General features: G+C 39.7%; 1 protein-coding gene across 7 annotated transcripts in view; it reads right to left on the bottom strand.

Annotated features, from left to right (window-relative positions):
- The window catches only part of Immp2l (inner mitochondrial membrane peptidase subunit 2), a 786,207-nt gene that overhangs the window by 123,670 nt on the left and 640,211 nt on the right, over window positions 1–22,326 (bottom strand). The window contains exon 7 of one of the 7 annotated variants that reach the window (XM_050158682.1): window positions 1,775–1,846. The exons of the other annotated variants lie outside the window; for them this stretch is intronic. Coding sequence (XP_050014639.1) covers window positions 1,790–1,846 — 57 coding nt within the window. The 3' untranslated portion in view covers window positions 1,775–1,789. Of the gene's footprint in view, window positions 1–1,774; window positions 1,847–22,326 lie in introns of those variants that run through there. 7 annotated transcript variants of the gene reach the window in all.

Below are 22,326 nucleotides of genomic sequence, written 5' to 3'. Positions count from 1 at the left end.
GTCTAAGTTATGTGTCCTTTTGGTCTTCACAGTATTTTGAGACTAATAACAACACCAGAAACACCACCATTGATGATCCATTATGCTTTTATGAGTCTAGCTGTTAATATCAGTATTATATTGGTCAATCCCTTAGTCTTATGAGATTGGCAAAAAATGAGTTACCATTGCCTTTCTACCTACCCAGAAGAAGCTATCCATAGCAATTCTTCTGTACCTAAAGCAGTCTAGACTAAATAATTTAAAATGGGTGGGGCTGAAGCCAGACTCTCAAACCAGTCAAGAACACAGACTGAACTCTAAATAACTATAAACCACCACATTATTTTCTCCAACAATATCTCCTCCATAATTCTAAGAGGATGGAAGACCCAGGAGAGCAGGATCGACAGTTTAGAGTACTTTCCTTCCACTTGGAAAACAGTTGCTTAGCATTTTCCATTAGTTGCTAGTGCACATTTACCTGGTTGTTCTGTAAGTGCTCCAGCCAAATGAGAATGCTTTATGAATACAGCTCATACAGTGTCCTGAGGGCAGGATGTTGCACAGTAAAGACAAGCCCAACTGGGAAGGATTTGAAGAGCTTAAGATACTTTTTCCGACTTGATTATTCTCATTATAAACACCTACTCTTAGGGCGGAAAAAAATCAGAAAACTTAAAAACTCCCCAAGCATTTGTGAATAATTTAAACCACTAAATGGCACAAATAGATTAATATTTTAATGTCATACATTTCTTTTATCCCGACAGAACTTTGAACATAATAAATGTGGCTTAGGATGGAAGTCCTCAAGATTCAGAGGTTTTTCATATTTTTAATGTGTGTAATTAGCTTCAACTTTGAAGGCTCCTGAAGGTTGTAGAGGACAGAGACTATGCATTCTACTGAAATGGCTCAATCTGTGGGAAGCCTTCACAATTTCCTTCACAGAAATTTCAGTAACCACCAACACCCATGTCAGATTACTACTACAGATGGCAAAGAACCTCTTCTGTCTTTTAATTTTTTTATAGAATTTATTTTGATCATATTTCCCCTCCCCTGACAATTCCCAGGTCCTCCCTATTTTTTTCTACCCACCCAAATTCATCTCAGTCTCTCTTCAACACACACACATAAAAAGAAATGAATGGACAAACAAACAAAAAACTGACAAAAATTATAATCAAACAAAAATCTAATTCATTTTGTGTTGGCCGGCTACTCCTGGGCCTGGACGTGCCTGGGAGTGTGGTTGATATACCCAGTGATATGCTCATTAGATAAAACTGATTCCCCCTTTGCCAGCAAATAACTTCTTGTTGGGGGGGGCACTCTGTGTCCATTTTCTTCTCTTAGTGCTGGGACGCTATCTGACTTGAGCTGTGCAGGTCTTGTGGACACCGTCACAGTCTCTCAGTTCATATGCACATCAGTCCAGATGTGTCTGAGGATGCTCCATGGAGTCATTTGTGACCTCTGGCTCTTACAATCTCACCACTTCTAGAGGAAGAACCTCTGGGTGAACTTTTGATTCCAATGGGCAAGTAGTGTTTTCCCTTCCCCCACCCTCCCATTTTTTTTATTGACTGAACGGTATTAATCGCATACAAGTTACCTTGCATGAAAGAAGACAGCAGGCAGCCATTTGTGGTGCCCTTGGACAGAAGAGGGGAGCACTCTGTTCTACTTGGAGAAGCTGAGGAAACTTATGGGCCCTGAGGACACCTGTGCATCTTGTGCTGTTTCAGCAGCAAGTGAAGCTTCTTCACTTCCAAAGACTAGATTTCTTTCTAGTTCAGGTTTCTTAAAGGCTCTGGCTGGGAGAAGCAGCTTCCCACACACAGGTACTGATGTATTCAATCTGAAAGGTGAAAGTGACCTCAAATTTTAAAACATCTAAAGACTACTTGTATTTTTCTAAAAGTACTGTAGATAAGGTTTTACATACACAACAACCCAACTCCTCCACAGAAGCATAATATATTCAATAGTATACAGCTCATAACAAAATTGGGCCACAAGCTGCTGGAATGGCATAAGGAGATGTTGGTACTAAAACACACATAAAAGATCTCAAGGTGTGGAGGCCCAAAAATGTGAGCCTATTTCCACCTTGTCTGATGGTCAGAGAGCTTGGGAGTTGCTCAGATTTGAAGACAATAATCAGGGCTCTACATCCTGGCTCAGGGTTTGGTTGCTTGGTTATTTTGATATTAAGATTACTCATATAGGTAGATTCTCTCCACCCTGAATTATGGTCAGGATATGCAAGGTACTTCTGCCCCTTCTTTTGTAATATGAGGTTACCTGGGTAACTCTGACTGCTTTCAGGTACTTGGTCTAGAGGGGGTTCACTGCCTAAACAACAGAATGCTAATGATTTGATGTTTCAACGTGTTGAAGCAATTAACTGCTCAGTTGTCCTTTGTATCGTGTTAAAGAAGTCTTTTGTTGCCTTCTTCCCCCCCCCCTCCCCTTGTATTGGGGAATAAAAGAGTATGTAAATTTAAACGCAGGTGATATCAGTATTCACTGGAACTTCCTCCTATTACTGTCCTATGTTTTCTGTTTTATTATTTTTATTCATGTCTTTGTATTCTTTACTAGTTTTTCTGATCCCCACACCCCTACCCTGGCAAGCAGTATTTTTGTTGAGGCGGGTCCCAACAAATGGCAGCCCAATGTGGCCACCGACATCAAGGCACCCTGTATTCTTAAGAGAAATAGAGGTTAATATGTCCATATTGCTTTTATTAGTATTTATTTATAGTTTCTGTGTGTTTTTGTCCACATGCACATGCATAAATGTGTCCAACACGCATCCCTGATGACAGCGTAAGTCGGAGAGAATATCAGATCCCCTGCAACTGGAGCTATGGATGGTTATGAATCATCTGTGGTGTTGGAAATAAAACTTGCGTTTTCTGCTAAAGCAACAAGTGCTTTAGCTGCTGAGCCATCTCTCCAGCCCTTATGCCCCCACTGTCTTTAATACCAGATCCTTTTTCTTTATTTTCTGCTCATTATCCCTACTTGTCCTTTCATCCATCTTTCTTCCTGACCAGATACAGTAAAATGCCAATAGCCTAGCTAAGTATCACATATCTGTAAATCTCAGGATTCAGGGAGGGAGGGGCTGAGGTAGAAGGTAAGACAATCTTGGATTCCATGGCAAGATATTTTCACAAAACAACAAAAAATTTCAATTAATCCTGCCACACTATTAATAGACACACTATTCTGAGCCTAGTCATACGGATTAGTTTTCTGCCGCTGCCACAGCAAAGGAGCACAAAATGCAGGCAACTTTGATAAAACACAGGCTTCAAACAACAGAGGATGACGTCACCACTGCAGAGGGCAGAAGTCGGGATTTGTCACTCTGGCTTTTCCAAGGCCAAAATTAGTGCAAACTGACTGAACGCAGCAAGAGAATTGACTTCCTGGCTCATTCAGTTTCATCAACTTCTGTTCCTTTTCCCTCACAGAGTCAGGTCCTCTTTCTATGCTGCCCGGGGCTGTTCTCAGTTACCGCAGGCCCCCACCTTCTTCAGTTCTGACCCCTTTGACAGCGCGTTCACGCTGACTTGACGCCAGTGTGTTGGTGCTCCTGCAGGTTCTTTTCCACTAGTACTTTGGCTAGAACAGGGCATTCTTTTCTTTCATGCTTATTTTTATGCTTTCTATTTCAACCGTGTCATGCAATTTATAAACTCTCCCAATAGTCCTGTTTGATCGTTTTGATTTTCCTATTTCACAGTTCTCCACCTCCCTGTGTGTCTCATTTTCCTCCTGTCCTCCTTCTTTACCTGTCTCGATAACACTTCTGTCTAATTTCTTTGCCTTTAAGGGTTCTTGTGATAATACCGAACCCACCCAGAAAAACTCAAATCCCTGACCATACTCTCAAGCCAGCTTAATATTAACCTTAATTTAACTAACAAAGTCCTTTTGCAGCACTTTCTAGACCAGTGTTAGACAGAGGAATCAGAAGTTAGATATCTTCGCAAAGACCATCTTTATTTGTTGTTTACTTTATTTTTATAATTATCTGTAGCTATGTGAGGCTGTGTGTAGGTATGCGCCTATGAGATCAGAGGCCACAGAGAGCTTTGTGTGCCCTGGAGTTGGAGTTACAGGTGGCTGTTAGCCTGGGCCCACAGGAAGAGTGGCACATGATTTTAATCCCCGAACTGCTCTTCAGTGCCGTCACATGTCTTTAATAGTCTTCCTACCACATGGTAATAAATTCTTATGGCACCAAATGTATTTATTACAAATCTTAAAATATCTTGTATTTATAGCCAAAAGAAATAAGCAGTCAAAGTGGCCAACAGGCTCTTATCTGTAAAACAAAGAACCAAATGAAAGGTGATAAAGAAGACTAGGTGAAGAGATTACAAGTATTTGAACAAAACCATGTAGAGCAGTGAGAGCACATAGGAAAATAAGTGTGCAAGCAAAGAATGCCTGGCTGGCCTCCACACAGAAGGGAAAGAGCCTGCCAAAGTTTTATTTGTACTCCGGACGTTTGGGGTCACAGGTCTATTTAGAGGTGCTACGTGTTACTTCTCGCCTGGCAAAGTCTAAAGTGCTTAGCAACAGCCTGCTCTGAGAAACGTCAAAGGCCTCAGGGAAAGTCCCTCGTGGAATCTAAAGATCCCAGCCGGGCTTGGAGAAACAGACTTCTAAACTGATTCGACTTCAAAACTGCGTAGTCTTTCTGCTTTCAGGCAGCATTTGCAAGGGCTGGTCTTTATAGCGGCATAGTCATGGGTTCTGCTAACTAACATCTGAGCAAGGGAAGTCGTGCTACAGTTCAGGAATCACCAGTGGGGGATACGTTTCTTCCTTTCTAGCTTGTGATCAGAGACCTTGCTCTTCAGCTGGCAAGCCCACCTGCTCAACTGTTCATAATCTAAAAGAGGCTTGCATGTGATGATATTCCTTAATATATATATATTCCTTAATTATACACACACACATACATATATAAAGCTGTATTTGGTGTGGGGTCACTGGTCAGTGAAAAACATTGTGAAGCCCTAAGCCTGCACTATCCACCACCCCAACACCTCCTCAGAACTGAATTTTTATAACAGGGGTGCACTCAACTCCAGACAGTTACTTAGCAGATACTTGACATTGGTAATTGTGAAAGGTTTGCTTGTATCCCAAGTACCACTAAGAAAATTTCGACCCTCACAGATGCCAGAGATTATTCCAGGGCGTGAGAGTATAGGAGGAAGGCTGTCTTTGACCTTTCAAATTCAAGACCAAGGTAGAGAAGCTGGGATGACTTCCCTGGATGTCTGAGAACGGACCTACGGTAGGCAAAGGGTCGGGGTCTCCTGTGGGAGCTGAGCAGGTGGTTGATGCTGTGCTGCTCCAGCCTGACACTGAAGGTGTCACCACACTCTTAGTGGAACCACCTATTCTGAAAGGACCCCCAAAAGTGCAGTAGAATGCTGACTAGCATCATGGCGGATGGTAATTCCAGAATAAAGGAGGCTCGCAGAAAGGCTCCTGTCAGTTGCTAAACTGAATGATTTTGTTCAGCCACATAGGAATCTTGCTAATATATATGAGGCACAGCGGATAGCACCACATAGTTATCTGTACTAGTGAGTGACTGGTTCTAGAACCTCCCCTGAGTAGCAAAATCCATATAAAGCAAGTCCTCTATAAAAAATGCTTTAATAGCTGCCTATAAAAAACATATAGCCTTCTGAACTTCAAATCATTTAAACCATCACTAGCTTATTTATAATACCAAGCACAATGTAAATGTTTCATCAAGTTAGACTGTATTTGTGCAGTATGTAGTAACAGGAAGTCTACACACTTAGTGCAGATATCACTTTTCCAAGTTTTCACTCCACAATTGGTTGAATGTGAAGATGTAAAACCTGAATATTAATCAAAGTAGAATAATATTAACCCTTCAGCCTTTTCACAAACTTAATATGAGAGTCCTTTTAAGGTTCTGAGAGTGGGTACTGAGTATAAAACCAGATTAAAAAAAAACAACAACAAAAAACCATGAGAGGGGAATATGAGGTTAAGAGATAAGTAGCAGAATGTAAAGTCACACATGACATGAAGGTAGAAAGGAGGCCACTCAGGGTGGAAAGGCATGATGGGGGGATTATAGGGAAGAAAGAGAAAGAAAAAACAGCAAAATCTATTTCCCTATAAGATAAAAATTGCACTGGGTGTATATCTCTGTGTGTATGTGTGTATGTATGGCTCTCTCTCTCTCTCTCTCTCTCTCTCTCTCTCTCTCTCTCTCTCTCTCTCTTTCTGTGTGTGTGTGTTTGTGTGTATACCAAGACAAAAAAGCAACAAATATCTGTTCGTAATTTTTAATGAAAACACCGGTAGAAAGGATCACTGTAACAGTAATGATCTATTGGGGCTGATTCTGATGAAGCAAAGCAAAACTGGGTCCCTACGGCATAAGCACCTTGGACACGTGTCTGAAGGCCAAGAACCATTAGCAGGAATGTATCAGGTATAACTCACCTAAGACTTTGTTCCAGGAGTTGGGCGTGTTAACTGTGTTACCTGGGTTCCAATGTCAGTTCCAGAAGGTGGGCATGCCAACTATGTCATATGGGTCATAATGTCAACACAGAACACTTCCCACACGTAAAAGAAGCAGCTCTAGATGATGTCACCACTCACAGCAGGAAAGAATGTGATTTGCCAGAACAATGACAAAAGCAAAGCCACAGCCAGTCCTGCTGTATAACCTCAAGTGAGATCTGGCACAGGGGTTCACATTGGGGTTCTGTATGGAAGGTCTAAGACCAATTTCCAAAGAAGAATTTAGAAAAGTGGATTTCAGTTGACACCAGTGATCAGTTGGACAGGGGAGGTTTGACTCTGTCCTTATGTGCTTGACAATAAAGATTTCTTACCTAAGACCAACGGTTGGAGCTGCTTGCCTAACTTGAGGTATGATGAGACTTTTTCTAAGCTCTGAAACCCTGGTCCTTAAATATTCCAGGTTCTTAGGGATTCATAGAAAGATGTTTGAAAGTGTCTGGATCATCACTTGTTCTTCTAGGCAAGCTAAGAGTGCCAGATCAAGGTCAGCCACAGAGCAGAGAAAACACTCATGTACAGCAAAGCAAGGAGAATTACAACTTGACTGTAAATTTCAAATTATTTTCTCAAACTGACATACCTGAAATTATTCCCTTAAGGTATTCTATGTAAGCCAAGTAGCTGCATTTTTCCCCTAAATCATTTGCCTTTCTTTTTGTAAATTCATTGAGTAGAAATGAGTTCTATTATTATTGTTGCACACATGAGACTCTTCAATAAATGGGAAATAACAGAGGATTAGAAAAATTTTAACAGTCATGTTTAAAATGTTCCTTTTTTGCATCCTTCACATTTAACACATTTTCCTTGGAATGTGTCTCACGGGGGGAGTTAGTTTTGACCCCAGCGAGCCCTTGGTTTGGTAGCGCATGACACACACTGACATGATCCTTGTAATTACATGTAGACCCAGGGCGACACCCAGTTCCTCACACTCATTTGTGTCTGGAAGCATTCAAAAGTGACGCATATTATACTTCCCGTGGTGAGTTAATAGGATAACAAATCCGGGTCAGTATCTCATACACTGAAGGAGGGGTGGAGTTGAACTCTTTGTAACATGTGACCTAGTGGGTGGGGATGTCTGCGAAAGCCTTTTAGAAACTAAGAACAAGCTCATGTCAGTCCCTGTATTCCCATTCTTTTCTCCTGATGGTGGCTTTCTAAAACTTCTGAGACTGCAACCTGGATTTACAATCTCTGTAATTTAGAGAGAAAGGATATATTCAGGAGCCCACGTGACAAAAATCCTCTCCTGCACTGTAACTTATTAAATAATTCCCTTAAAACCTCAGCACAAGCCCTTCTGTTTATTGCCCTTGTTCTTTGGGTGATTGGCATGGAGTAATGAAACATAAAACAGTAATGAATTCCATTTTCCATTTCTTGGAGAAAAAGTAAGTCATTGATCACCCAGCACTGGAGAGATGCTCAACGTACAGGAAACCCTTGCTGTCATTGCCATTCGAAAAAGGAATGTGGCAATGTCCACTTCAGTGCAAACCTGATAGCAACAAATACAGGTTTAGAGATTTTTCATATAAATGTAATATAAATACCTAAGGTTATATGTACAAAGTTGTTACTGACAGTAGTAACACAAAACTGAAAATGAACTGACTATTTATTAATAGAATAACGATTAAATAAAATACTGTACATGGAACTCACCATATATCCTGGAACTTACCATGTAGCCCAGGCTACCCTCAAGCTTACAAAGCTCCTCCTGTTTCAGTTTCCCAAGTGTTGCAATTACAAGCATGAACCTCCAGTGTTCTTTAGGAATTAATATGCAGAGACTGGATTGTTATGATTGCTCACTTTTGCCAGGAACCAATGACCTAATCTGACAATGACCACCTCCTCACTACATGAGAAAAAAATAATCTTAGTTTCACAAAAGATATGAACTGGAGAAGAGGACAATAGGAAGTCATTTATGCTGAGAGTACATTCCTGGGTGTGGTGGACATGAAGAGGTTCATCCCTTACTTGCAGAAATATAGAACACTATACATACTGAAGGCCCAGAATGCCTGAACATGGACTGTAAATTTCCATCTACAAAATGAAATTTAGGCTTGAGTCAGACTTGTACTAAGATATCAGAATGCCAAGAAATAACATACCCCTGCTGGACTTAGACCAATGGTATCTAATTGTCCTTTCCAAAAGAAGCTAAAGAAAATTTAACACCCAGTTGACTGCTATGTAATTGTTGAAACTTTTTGGTCTTGACTGATTTTAAGACCTGATGTCAGTGGTTTCTTGTGAATGTTCAACACCTCCCTTCTAATGAATGTTCTGCATTTTTCAGAGGCCTGGTAACTTTAGAATCAAACCCATTGTGCTGCCCCCTTGAAAACTTAAATCTGTTTGCTAAAGCCATCCAGACCAAATGAAAAATAAAGTAAGAAAAGATGATAATTCATATAACAATAAGACTCTTTGGTTAAATGAAGAACATTAAAATAATTTTAAATAACTAGTTAATAATTATCTACAATATCATTTCATGTATAATAGTGGTATATTTATGTATAGTACATCTGGATAGACATCATCAGAAAAATCAAATGGAGAAACAATGTACATTATAAACATGAATAGAGCATAGAATGCTGGGGAAAAAAAGACAAAACAGTAATAGGCCATGTTACAGCTCCATGGCAGAGCATGTACTTAGCATGTATGAGGCCCTGAATTATACTTTCCCAGTACTGCATGGAAGAATATCACTTAAAGCAGCTCGAATAAAAGGATTTTGAGTATTTTCATCTCAAATAAATGAGAAATGTATAAGAAGATGAATAAGCTAATACTATGATTATGGTACAATGTATACACCTTAAAATATCATTGTGCCCCATAAACATGTACAGTCATTAAATACTGATTAAAATAATAAAAGTCCAGATAAATAAGTAATTAAAAATCAGAAAAATAAAGAAAGGGAGGCTTATTGGACTCACTGAAGCTATATTGATAGGCTAATTCATTTTCAACTTAAGTCGAAACAAATGGCATTTTTTTTAAAAATCTGAGTATAGACTTACAAGACGTCATGTTCAGAATAAAGAGTCCCTGTTAGAGAGTGCTGTACAGTCCTAGAAGCAAGTGTTCAGACTGTCCCTGAGGAACTGCCTCTTCTCACGGCATCACCAGGTACTCACCTCAGTGCTCTTCCAAAACCCTTTCCCTAAAACACTGGTGCCCCCTCCTACTTGTAGATACAGACACACACACACACACACACACACACACACAAACACACACATTCCAGGTTGTTGATCTGAGGGTATGCAATAATGCATTGTTGTGAAATATCATCTCCTAAGAGTAACTTAACCATCAATATCTTAACCGGAGTAACTGACATCCTGCCTGGCATCTGGGCCAACTGGCATTCCTTCAGAGAAGGAGAGGAGATGAAAGGGTTTTTAAACCTTTACCTGAGATCCTAGTCAGTCAAAGCCTTTTGTGTGCTCCTCCTCCCTCCAGTGAGATGAAATTCTGTCTCACTTGCATACAGTCTGGAGAGGAGCTAGAGTAGATAGATGAAGAAAGGCTAAGTAAGGGAAGGACTCCATCTATGTGCTTCAAGAAGGGTATCACTAACGATGGCTCAGAACTTTTGGATGGTACAGTTGTTTGGGGGCCACTCAAACTCATACAAGCAACTCTCAGCCATAATCTACTAAGCAAACTTAATTGGTTCACCAAGCTGAACTTGGATGGCATTGTTCCTTTAGTCTATGGTTGGTGTCCTATCTTCAATGAACCAACATTCCGTTCATGTCTTCCTGAGAAGAGTAACACACCGCATTCAGGCATTGCCAGCCATAATTGGGCAGCCATATTTTAGTGAGTTGAAACATTAGCAGCCTTTCCTGCTTCCAGTCACTCAGTGGAAGCATCCAAGCTGGAGAATCTGCTAGCACATACATACAGTTCCTTATGTGGTCTGTCTAGTCTTTCCATCTTTCCTTCTACTCTGAAATCGTCCTTGGCAGAGCATACTGGGAGTCTTCCCTTCTCCTTGGCTTTTACTCAAGTTTGTCAAGAAGGAGACTATGGAGAAGCGCTGGAAGAAGATCAGAAAAGAAATCCTTTCTCCAGTTAGTACTCAGTTCTCCATAGCAAAGCCTTTCTAAAAGCCTTTTTCTTGGCACGTTTGTCGCTCAGACCTCTAAGCGATTAAAGTCCTTGCTGGTGCCAGCCAAGGCAACATCACCATTTCTGCTTTCCCCATGCCCATTCGTACTATTATAAACCAGTCCTCGGTGACACTCTTTACGAGCATGCCAGTTGGGTATCATCAATTTCTCTCTGGAATCCTGACCTACACATTCATTTTCAGAGAATCTATTAAGGGCCAGAGAACATGTAAAAATAAATTAGAAATTGATTATGGTCTCAAAACAACTTACAGTCTGGTGAAGAAGATAACTGTGGCTCATCAGACATCACGGTTGACTAATGTCTGCTTAGATGTAATTGAGAAGGAGCAGTGTTGTCACACAAAGGAGGGGTTAAGGAGGGGGAGGGGATTCCATTCGATGATTTCTTTTCTATATACTGTTCTGAAGCAATTTGTTTATATATGGTGAAGTGAAATTATATTTAGAAACATTTTTACAGAATTTCTAAAATGCCAATCTTACTGTAATTTATGTACACAAAGTGAGATGGTCTGAGAGAGTAATTAAAGATTATGTACCCACAGACATAATAATTATTTCAAAGAAAGGCAGGTTGTAAGAAAAATTCTTGATATTCTTCAATATTTATTTATTGTGAAATTTCTTCATACAAATCCTACAAAGACTAAAGTATTCTCCATTGGAATATTTAAAGCTAGTGTTAACAGAACCATTAAGAACCCATTTTTAATCCTTTGTTGGTAATAAATCATATTTGAACAACAACTTAATTACAGCAATGGCTGGGTTCTAGCAGAAGGCTTTAGTGTAACATGGACACTACATCACAGTGCTTTTGTAATTTCACGTTCTTTTCAGTAAACTGGAGATGGTAGCACTTTCACACAAACAGATTTTGATTTTCTAATGTCAGATGTATTAGGAAATGCATGATGCACACTTTTATCTTATCCTTCCTTTTTATTTATAAAGTGTAAAATACACCTCTTATGCCCATCTAGAAAGGGAAAAACATAACGAGGAAAGTGAGCCAACATGCCCATCATCTCACGGGTTCTTAATGGAGACTTTCGAAAAGTTAAAAACACAAGTCAACACTTAGATCTTGTTAAGACAAATGGTTCTCTGGTTAGGAGTACTTTATGCTCTTGCAGAGGACCCAACCTACACAGCAGTTCACAACCGTTGTACCTCCAGTTCTAGGGGTTCTAATGTCTTCTAGCCCCTCAGGCAAAGCATGAATGTAGTGCACAGATGTACATACAGGCGGGTTACCCGTACATAGCAAATAAAAATAAATGAATCTTGTGAATATAGAAACAACATATGAGATAATAAAAGGAAACCACACCTACCCTCAAATTTTATAGTAGGACACCTATGTATGGAAATTAAAGATCACAAAGTAGGGTCGTTTCTCTATAGACATAGATGTTCAGATACCTAGTGAGGCTATTTAGAATTGTTTAGTTTAATTCCAGTTTAACAAATATTTCCACATAAACATGCCATGCTTGGTTCAGAAACTCCTAGCCTTCTTTTATCATTTTATATTTGCATTTTCCACTATATTTCAGTGTAATCTGATGTAACTTGTAAAGATATATTGTGAATTATCAAATATTTAAATTGTACTACTGGAAGGCTTCTTTGTTCTCAGGAGTGAGGCTTTAGGGGAAAGCACAGTTTTCGGCAAGGCTCCCTCAGAACAAGCTGGACAGGATCGGGAGTTGGCAAAGAACAGGGGCTTGAACATTTGCATTTCTGGAAATCAATAAGTAGACAATTGTCTAAGAACAGATGTAAGATCTGAATTCTGCCTGTCTCGATGGCATGGCTTTTAAAAGGGCATAAACATAAATAAGTCTCAGTTAAAATATGCATCGTGTGGATAAATCTGAATTCATCAAGTACGCACAGAGCTTTGAACTTACAGCCTCAAGTGACAGATGAGCAGAACAGACATGCAGCAAAGCACTTCGTATGAAAACTGCCCAGTGTAAAACGGGGCAGAAACACATTAAACATTCTTATCGCCCTCGAGTCCAAATGGATTACAATTTAGAACATATGCTCAATCAGTTATGCAAAATGGACACAACAATTTCTCCAATAATTTCCTACTGTTTGGGGAATAGTTTACCCTTATATTTTTGAAGACATTAAACGGGGAAAGCAGAAAGAAAATATTTCAATAATTTATTTTTGTTTGTTTGGCTAGAATAGCAAAGCATGAAACCTTCACTGAGCCGAATTAGCTCCTCTGCACTAGGCTTCCAAATCTCTTGGATTCGGAGCCCGCTGACCAGATGGTGCAGCATAGCATACGGCATTTGAAATCGAGGCTGGAGTTCCGGTCTGCAGGCCCCAGGACAGCAGAGGCAGGCTGCACAGTGAAAGAGATGCACGCAGCTCTAAGGCCAGTGCTGGCCATGGCTGCGCCACTCTTTGCCAAAGGGCAAGTCAAAGCCATCTTCCTGAAGCCTGCGGCTCTACCTAAGCCGATGGCTGCTGACTCTGCTTTGTCTCTTGAGGATGGGAGGAGAAGCTACTGAGGTCCTGAAGGAAATACATCTGAGGAAGGGTAGAAGCTGTCTCCAGATGATCTGTATTGGACTGCGAGAAAAGATAGGCCTGTCCCCTAAAATACCTTGCAAACAAAGAAGTCTTCTCAGAAATCTTTTGTTCTTAATTAATGAGAGTGTGCGGTTCACAGTCTGCCTTATGACTATGCCTGACGGAGCTTAATGGAAGAAAGGCTTAATTGTAGAAGAGCAATGGAAGAAATTCATTAGCGAAGGCTTGAAACCTGAAAGTGATAGGCAAAGCCGGCTACCCAAATGGAAATTGAGCCATTTAAGATGTCTTAATTAGATTTAAAGTCAGAGCTTAGAGAAACTAAATTAGCTCTACCGAATCAGATTAGAAAAAAAATCTTAGATAAAATGCATAGTTATTATTGGATTACTCAAGGTAGTCGGTATGGTTCTGTCCTGATGGTTCTAAACCCAGTCTTTATGACGAGTAGCAGCAAAAACAACAAAGGAAGTACTTAGCATGACCTTTTAATAGCATCGCTTTTAGTCCTAACCTTACAGGAAGAGGTTTTAACAGCCACTCTCCTGCCAAGTGTCTGAACGAAATGCAAAAAGAGATAAGCAAAGAGAAGATTAATTTCAGTTTTGTTGGAAAGAGAAAACAAAAGAAAACGAAGACGCCCATCTATTTTCTCCCCTGAGAGTTAGGGATTTACATGAAATGGCTGTGTTTCCCCGTGACGGCAACACCAGTGAGGAGAAAGCCCACCGCGCAGTCGGCACGCTGTTGTATTTACAAGATAAGTGTGAGGATTAGAGCTGAGAATAAAGGAGGGGAGGAAGAGTAAAAAGAGCGTCTTAGGGAAGTACAACCCTAAAGCTTGCCTCCTGTCAGTCACAAGGATTGGGCGTGATGGCTCTGACACCGAGCTGATAGTGTATCTTAGAACACGGTGTGCAAGCTCTCCTGTAAGCTGTATAATAGAATCAAGATAAATGAATGGGAAACAAAAAATAAGGGCTCAAAATGTAAATTGCACATTGCAGCAAGCACTGTAAAAAAAAAAAAGTCTAGAGCCACTAGAGACGACAGCAGGGACATGAGATGTGGGGGAGGGGGTCGCTGAGGAAGTGGAATCTAAAATGAGATCTGAAGCTGGAAGGAGGAGCAGCCAATCTGTGACTGAGGAAGCAGTCAAGGAAGAAGGCTCAGCTAGTCAGGCAGGGGACAGGAGGAGAAGGGAAGGGAGATGCCCAAAGTACGAGAAAGGGACCAGTTCCCAGTTCGTGTTGACTACTGATTCCATATGAAGACTTAGGACGTTACTGTAGGACAGAGTCCTTGGGAGGAATGAAAATGAAGGTGACATGACTAGACTGGCCTCTGTTTCAAACGTTTGATTTATTATTAGCATGTGTATGAAGGGGAGGAGATGGAGGGAAAAGAGAGCACACGCCATGGCTCTCTTGGGGAGGAGAGTGGAAAGCTCTCAGAGTCCCTTCTGTCCTTCCACCAGATCTCCAGGGAATCAAACCTCTGCTGCCTGTGAAGCCATCTTGCCAGCCCTAGACCGACGTTTAAAGAAGATCAGTCTTGCTATGGAGACAGGCTGTGAAAAGAGAGAACCTATGGATTCCCAGGGCTTGCTGAGGCTTCTCTTCATTTAGTATTCATACTGGGAAACATTTTTCAGCATCTCTTGTTTGCCATTTTCACTGAGCAAGAAAGAAATGCAAAGATCAATAAGGCTTAGAGTTTGCTTTCAAGAAATGTAACACGTTAGTAAATAAATATGATTTATCAGAAACAAATGTTTGTTTATAGGTGTGTATAACATGCTAAAGGAGATGGGGGGGCAACTTCACAAGATAAACACTAAAATTGGCCTTGCAAAGACATAAAAAGAAAAATGTTCCAGGCAGCATCAATTAAAAAGTATTGCAGGAGCAAAAGAATACAGAATGGAAGAGAAACAGGGGAAGCCTGGTGATTCCTATACAAGAGCAGAAAGAGACCAGGAAAGGCAAGTCAGGACATACGGGTGGGGCACACTATGTGCCAAGTCCTTAAATTTAGTCATGTGGGCAGGAAGCTTGCTGGGATGCTACAGAGTTCCATTATATGCTGACTGAGGAAAATGTAAGAGTGCCTCTGCTTAGACATTTGGAACAAGAGCCCCAGAAAAAGAACCCATGGAGCCACAGGTATGTTTTTTTTTGTTTTCTATTTCCTCGTTTAGTCTGGGAAGTAGATGCCCTTCTGTCCCTCAATCCCTATCACCTGGAAAGAATCTGAAACTTGTGCCTTAACTACAGTCTCTCAATCCATGAGCCAGGAGCTTGATGCAAGAGGCTAACGGTCTAGAATGCCCCCACCCCAACCTCCCCCTGCCTGCTCCCTTTCACTCTTTGTCCCTGTTACTTACTTCCATGTGTGTCCCCTCAGTACCCAGCACAGTGCCTAGAATAAAGTCCATGTTGAATTAATGGGAATTAAGCGTTCAATTCTGAGAAAGACAACAGGTGACCGAGAAGACAGGTCAGTTCTTGGGTTTTGTTATCTTTGGAGAGAACTTTGAGAAGTATCTGCAGCACACACACACACCCACTTTTCAGTTTCTGACTTAAATTTAGGGGGACATAATCATGGGTAGTTCTAAAAATCCCCCAGGTGGTTCTACTCTAGGGACCTACTACCCAACTGTTGATGCCTCAGGAACCTAGCCTAATACAACTTTTTAACTCTTTCAAATTACTGTATTTATGAGCTAATTAATGTCTACTTGTTTTTCTCTGTCCCTGGGTTAGTGTTCTGGTGGAAGTTCCATCCCCTAGTCCCCTCCCCCCATCTCTCTCCAAACCCTGCCACACCTGAGAAAGTTTGCCAAATAATGGCCCCTCCCCAGAGATGCTCAAGACTCACATGGGGAATTTAAACTGCCCCCCAGAAAACAGACACGTGGTTTTCCTGTCTCTCCTGTTTCCTTGGCGGGGGGGGGGGGGGGGAAAGACTGGAAAATCATCCAGGAGCACTGTATCCATTAAACCTGGGCTTTTGGTATTTCGGTTTGATTTGATCTGCTTTGGATTGCTTTGTCCGTCAGTGGAGAGACTTATGGGGTGCAGAAACTTCAGTGAGTTTCTTGTTGTTGCTGCTGCTGCTGATTTTCTTTTAGTTTCATGGAATTTCTTCCTACCAGGCCCTCTTTCTATTGTGTATACTGGAGTTTGACATGACTGTCAAATACTTCATCCCAAGCTGCCATCTCTCTTCATGAGTCTGTGATGATGTCATAGAATTAAAGTCACACAATCACCAGTGTAGTAATGTTAGCATGGGGAACACTTAGGAGGTGGCTGGGTTAGGAGGATAGGGCTCTGCTATCATGTGAGGGTCCTGATCTTCATCACAGAGACCTCAGTGATCTGCCTTATCCTCTCCCACCATAGAGGATTCAGTAAAACAGTACTACCTATGATCCACAATCAGCAACCACTACATGTGTCTGTTGGGAGCTTAACTTAAGCTTCCCTGCCTCTATATGAGAGGAATATCTTCTGTTGTGTAAAAACCACTCAGACTATAGTACTCTACCATAGTGGCCGGAACAGACATACTGTCCTGGGTAAATGTTCTACAAATTAATAGCATAACAAAGTGATTTTCAATCATAGTTTTACCTACTAGTAATATAGTCTCGATGATAAAAAAAATTAATCTTCCACCCTAATCATTTAACTTCAAGAAATCTGAAAACCCAAATAGCAAACAGACCCAGATGATGAAGGACATTATTTCTTAGAACAGTTATGTCTGAAACCAGCATCAGGACCCTTCCTCCTTGGGTTCACAGCTTCTCTCAAACTCTGATTTGATCCCTTCAGTAGGAATATTTCCCTCTGTTATTAGAAAATTTTATTCCTATCTTCTTTTACTTGGAAATAAGTAAGTAAGCACACAGTAAGCTAATGTATTCCTAACACATTAGCTGCTGCTCAAAACCCTGTGACCAAAATTACCATTTTTGTTACTGTCCCAGTGTTTCCAGATACCATCTGAAATAATCAAATCAGACAATTAAAATTGCTGAGTCACCAAGTCCTGCTGGTATTTGACATTTATGTCTTCAGTCTTCCATTGTTATTGTTTGGGTTGAAGGTCTCTTTAGTCAATGTCTTTAAAGTCCATTCAGTATCTTTCTGATGTCTCCTTTTTCTCAATCCTTTATCACAATTAAAACAACTCTTCTCTGCATCATATCCTCAAATATTGCATTACTCTTTCATTTACAATGTGGGTACCCAAACAAGCCATGTGTCATCGATATTTAAGAAATGTTTGTTGAAAGTGTGTAAAAAATATTAGAAATTTCTGCTATATGGCAGAGAAGTCTTCAGCTATTCTAAATTAACTTCACATTTTGTTGTCAACTTACGGGACAATTAATTTTGTATCTAAATATATATTTAGAATTAGGATAAGTTGCTTTATAACCAGCCTTTGTACCTTACAGGGTTATATAAAAGTAATTTTATTTCAATACATAAAAAAAGAAATGTTTGTTGAATTATAATTATTCTTAAATAAACTAAACCCAGTCTGATAAGCTACATTTTTCAAAGCTGTTTCATTAAAATTTAGGAAATCTGAGACTCACATAATAGAAATATTTATTAAAAAACTTCTCAAATACACAAAATGGGTAGAGAAAAGCTGTGGGATTATTCATACAGAGCAGCCCCCTTTCTCTATTATCTTATACTTTCATTTTACGTTCTGTTTTAAATACGTTTATCTTGATAATAAAAAAGCACACAAAAAAAGGAAAGACAAAAGGCCACGCCTTTCTCTAGCTTAATCTAGCTTTTTAACTTGATGTGTAAATTCAACACACACCCAAACAAAATACAGCAAGTTGTTTTGTGGCTACTGACAAAGTGATTCTGAAGTTTGTCTGAGGAAGCAAAAGAACCAGAACTACTCAACACTGAAGGAGAAGGAAGTCAAAAGCTAACAGTACCTCACTTCCAGACTCACTACAGGATTTCTTTGATGAACTATGAAAGTATAAGCAAAATAAACCCCTTTCCTCCTCAAGTTGCTTTAGGTCATGGACTTTCATCACAGCAATAGTAATACTAAGACAGGACTCAACATTACATGTCATCAAGGAAGTGCCAAATAAAACCAATGAGCTCCCACTGCACACCAATTAGAATGGTCACAATTCAAAATATTGATGGTGTCAACCTTAGCAAGCGTACCTACCATGTATCTGGGACTCTAACATGGCATATCCATTTTAAAAGGAATCTTGTCATTTCCTTACAGAACTAAACACACTCCTTATATCATCCAAAAGTTGTGCTCCTTGGTATTTAGGACCTGAACTAAAAACTTAAGTCCGTACCAAAGCCTGCATGCAACATTTTGAGGCTTTGTTGACAATTACTAAAATTTGAGAGTAGCCAAGATGTTCATCAATAGGAAAACAGAACACTCATGGGCTATCCAGACAATGAATACTATTATTCAAAGGAAAGAACTACCAGGCCATGGAACTGTGTCTAGAAACATCAAATGTGTACTAACAAGTATCCATGTGATAAGGCTGCACAATGTATGGTTGTAACTGTATGACCTACTGGAAAAGGAAAATCTATGGAGACAGCTAAAAGATTGGCAGTTGCCAGGTATCAGGGGAGGCAGAGGGTTAAATAAGAAAAGCACAAAGAATTTTTAGGTCAATGAAGCTATTCTGTGTGATACATCAGTGGGGGATACACGGCATTTTCAGACCCACAGAGGGCAGAGCACCAAGAGTGAACCCTATATGAACTGTAACTTTACCTAGATGATGGATGGCTGCAGGCCCATCACCTGTCTCATTCTGACACAGAATGTGCAGAGTGGGAGGCTGTAAACATAAGGGGACAGGTAGTGTATGAGAGCTGTGCTCACCCTTTAATGCTGTAAGTTTAATGAAGGCTATTAATTGAAGAATATCTTAATGTTTGTCTGACCTCTTGGTAGGAATTAATTTAGTCACCAATAAAAAATTGCAACAGTAAAACTACCAAGAGATTTGAGTATACTAAAATATATGTATCTGATAATAAAAATCTAATATCAAACTGCAATATAGAAAAAATATTTTCTCCAAATGTCTCTTATAATAATCTGTTAAGAATCCTCTTTATAACTGAAAAGAAATGAGTTCTGATTTTTAAAAATTCAGGAAAGAAAAGTTAAGAGATAAAACAAGCACATAATAAACATGTAAGGACATGCTCTAATTGTAATCAAACAGAAATGCAAATTAAAATAATGCCACTTATTAAATTAATAAATAACTGAAGTAAGTGATAGGAATTAGTGAGGTGGGTGCCCCACACCCTGCCTTTGGGATTGCACAGCACTAAACTTTTGAGGAAAGTCATTTAATGATCGAACAAGATGAATGATGAGTTTTAAAGATGTTCTCATTTTTAACCCACCAATTCTATCTCTAGAGATCCGGTCCATGTGAGAATGAAATACTTACATACATATAAGACATTATAATGATATGATATCAGTATTTATAAATATAAGCAAAACATGCATAGTTAGTAGTTTCTAGTAGCTTGTCTTAAAATGGTCAAAGGACAATAGTCAGAAGAATATTATATGGTACAGAAAACTCAAAGTAGAAATGAAAAAATAATAATTGGTCTGGGAGACATAGAGACAGACCTATAGAATATAGGGGTATGCAAAGATTAAATATTTATCTATCTAGAACTTGAAAGAGAATCAATAGGAAAACTCATAGAGACAGGTATTACAATGCCTATAAACAGACTTAGGAAAAAATATGTATCTGCTATAACAAATTGGAGATTATAAGAAATATAAAACACAAGCATTTGTGATCGACAGTCAGAACGCATAAAAAGACTGATGAATATTTATTTGACAAAATTAACATAAAAGATAAATAGCAATGAGACAGCATATTTGCAAAGACTTGCTCTCCATAAAATTCACAACAAGTTTAAAATTAATAAGAAAAGGGAAAATTTACCAGTAGAGAAACCAAAAGACAGAAAAACATTTTACTAAAGGAAAACTGAAAATTTTGCTAAATATGTGAAAATGTGTTTCTCCTCAAACAACAAAACCCAGAAATATTTGTAGTCGACTACAGATTTTGAATGTGCATCTTCAAATTCTTGAGGTTTCAACTCAGTAACTTATTTGAAGAATGCAACTTGGCAAGTGCACAGGATTTATGTAGTGAGATGATCTTTACATCAAAATTCATGATAGTGAAAGAAATGTATTAGACACATCTAATACACTGCTTCACGTTTACTGCGTTCAGCACAGAGGCGGCCTCATCAAGGCGGTGCAAGGCACAGAGAGGAATTAATACCCTGTGAGCACACTTTAGCCCATGTGTGACAGGCGTCAGCAGATAAATGACTCTCCCTCCTTCCTTTGTTGTTCTGAGACAGTGTTTATGTTGCCATTTAGAACACCATTCTGCAAGACAGAGCAATCAATTACGATGAATATTGAGTAGCCCTGTTGGTGAGGTCTAAATCATTCTTGTTTGAGCCCACCTCTCATCCGTGCCTCCCTTCCCTGTTCTCTGGCATTAATTCCACGTGACTGGACTAACACATAAAGTTATGACAAGGGGCCCTTCTATTTGCTTCTGTTTTGGCTAAGACAAAGGGGAGAATGCTGTGTGATTCAGGGAGATTTAAATAATGGAGAAGGCAAAAGAGGTTGAGATAGAATCCTTTATATTGGTTTGCTTAAGCAATTTGGACTTAATTGTCTAAAATAATTCTGACACCACATTCTTTTCCAGGCTCTTGTTACCCCTTGAATCAAGTTCAAATTTATCCTCCTCTCCCTTTGAACTTGGCAGGGTTTTCAAAGTGATGGGTTCATGAAATCTAGAAAGACGATCAACATGGCTTCTGAGGATGATAAAAAAGAGGCTGAGACTTCCATGAGGCTCTCTCTCGCTCAAGATACTTGCCTTGTAAATACAGCTATCATTTCAGGAGCAAATTATTATATCATAACCATAATAGCAGAAACTCCGAAGACTCTGAAATTGTGTCTCATTTGCAAGAAAAAAATGTTTATATGTTCGAGAAACAGATGGTGAATGGCTAGATGACTGATAGGCAAACATACATACATGTGCACATCCGTGTGTGTGTGAGTATGGTCTGAAAACATGAGGCCTCTGAGTCAGACACAAGGCAGACTATTACAGCAGAAACTATAACAGCAGGAACATATATTGCATGGTTTTTCCAGTACTCTGTGCCTGCAGGTCAATATCAGGAAGGTGCATGAACATAAGGTGGGGACACATTAGAGGGGAGGAACCCCAATATTTGTAAATTCCGAACATGTTTGGAGCTCTCAACAATAAGCCAATCCTCAATAAGAAAGAGAAACATCTTTCTTTCAGAATGTATGAAAATCTGGAGAAGAAGGGAACATGCTTTTTGTCTTTTGGTAATCTTGATCATATCTAGAAAAAGATGTGTCCCTGAGCTTGACTGTTCTGGAATGTCTACTTGTAAAACCATTCCTCTGGCTGTAAATTCCTTTGTTTGGAGAACCTGGACCACACAGAAGCATGAAATAATATTCATGGAGAATTATCTCCCAACAGAAACCCCAGCCACATCGAAGCATGAACTATTCATGGGGAATTATCTCCCAACAAAAACCCCAGCCATACAGAGAGCCCAATGGAGACTGTCCAACCAACAGGCCAAGCTCAGATCTAAGCCAAATCCAGCATCAACCATCAGATCCATGAGCAAACAAGTCTGTAGGATTCCAAGCCCTAGACTGTGAGCCACAGAGCTCATGCTGAAGTAAAACTCAATCCTTGGAGATCCCTGCTCAAGACTGAAGAAGCTGGGATCCTCAGTCAGTACAATTTATGATCAATATATCATTCAACAATGTGATAAATGTCCTTAATAAATTAAACAAGCAGTTGAGG

Source organism: Alexandromys fortis, unplaced genomic scaffold (assembly GCF_014885135.2).
Source record: "Alexandromys fortis isolate MF-2015 unplaced genomic scaffold, M_Fortis_MF-2015_v1.1 scaffold_101, whole genome shotgun sequence".
NCBI classification, from domain to species: Eukaryota; Metazoa; Chordata; class Mammalia; order Rodentia; family Cricetidae; genus Alexandromys; species Alexandromys fortis.
The sequence above is the reverse complement of the archived record's forward strand: the minus strand, read 5'-3'. Positions and strand labels throughout refer to the sequence as shown.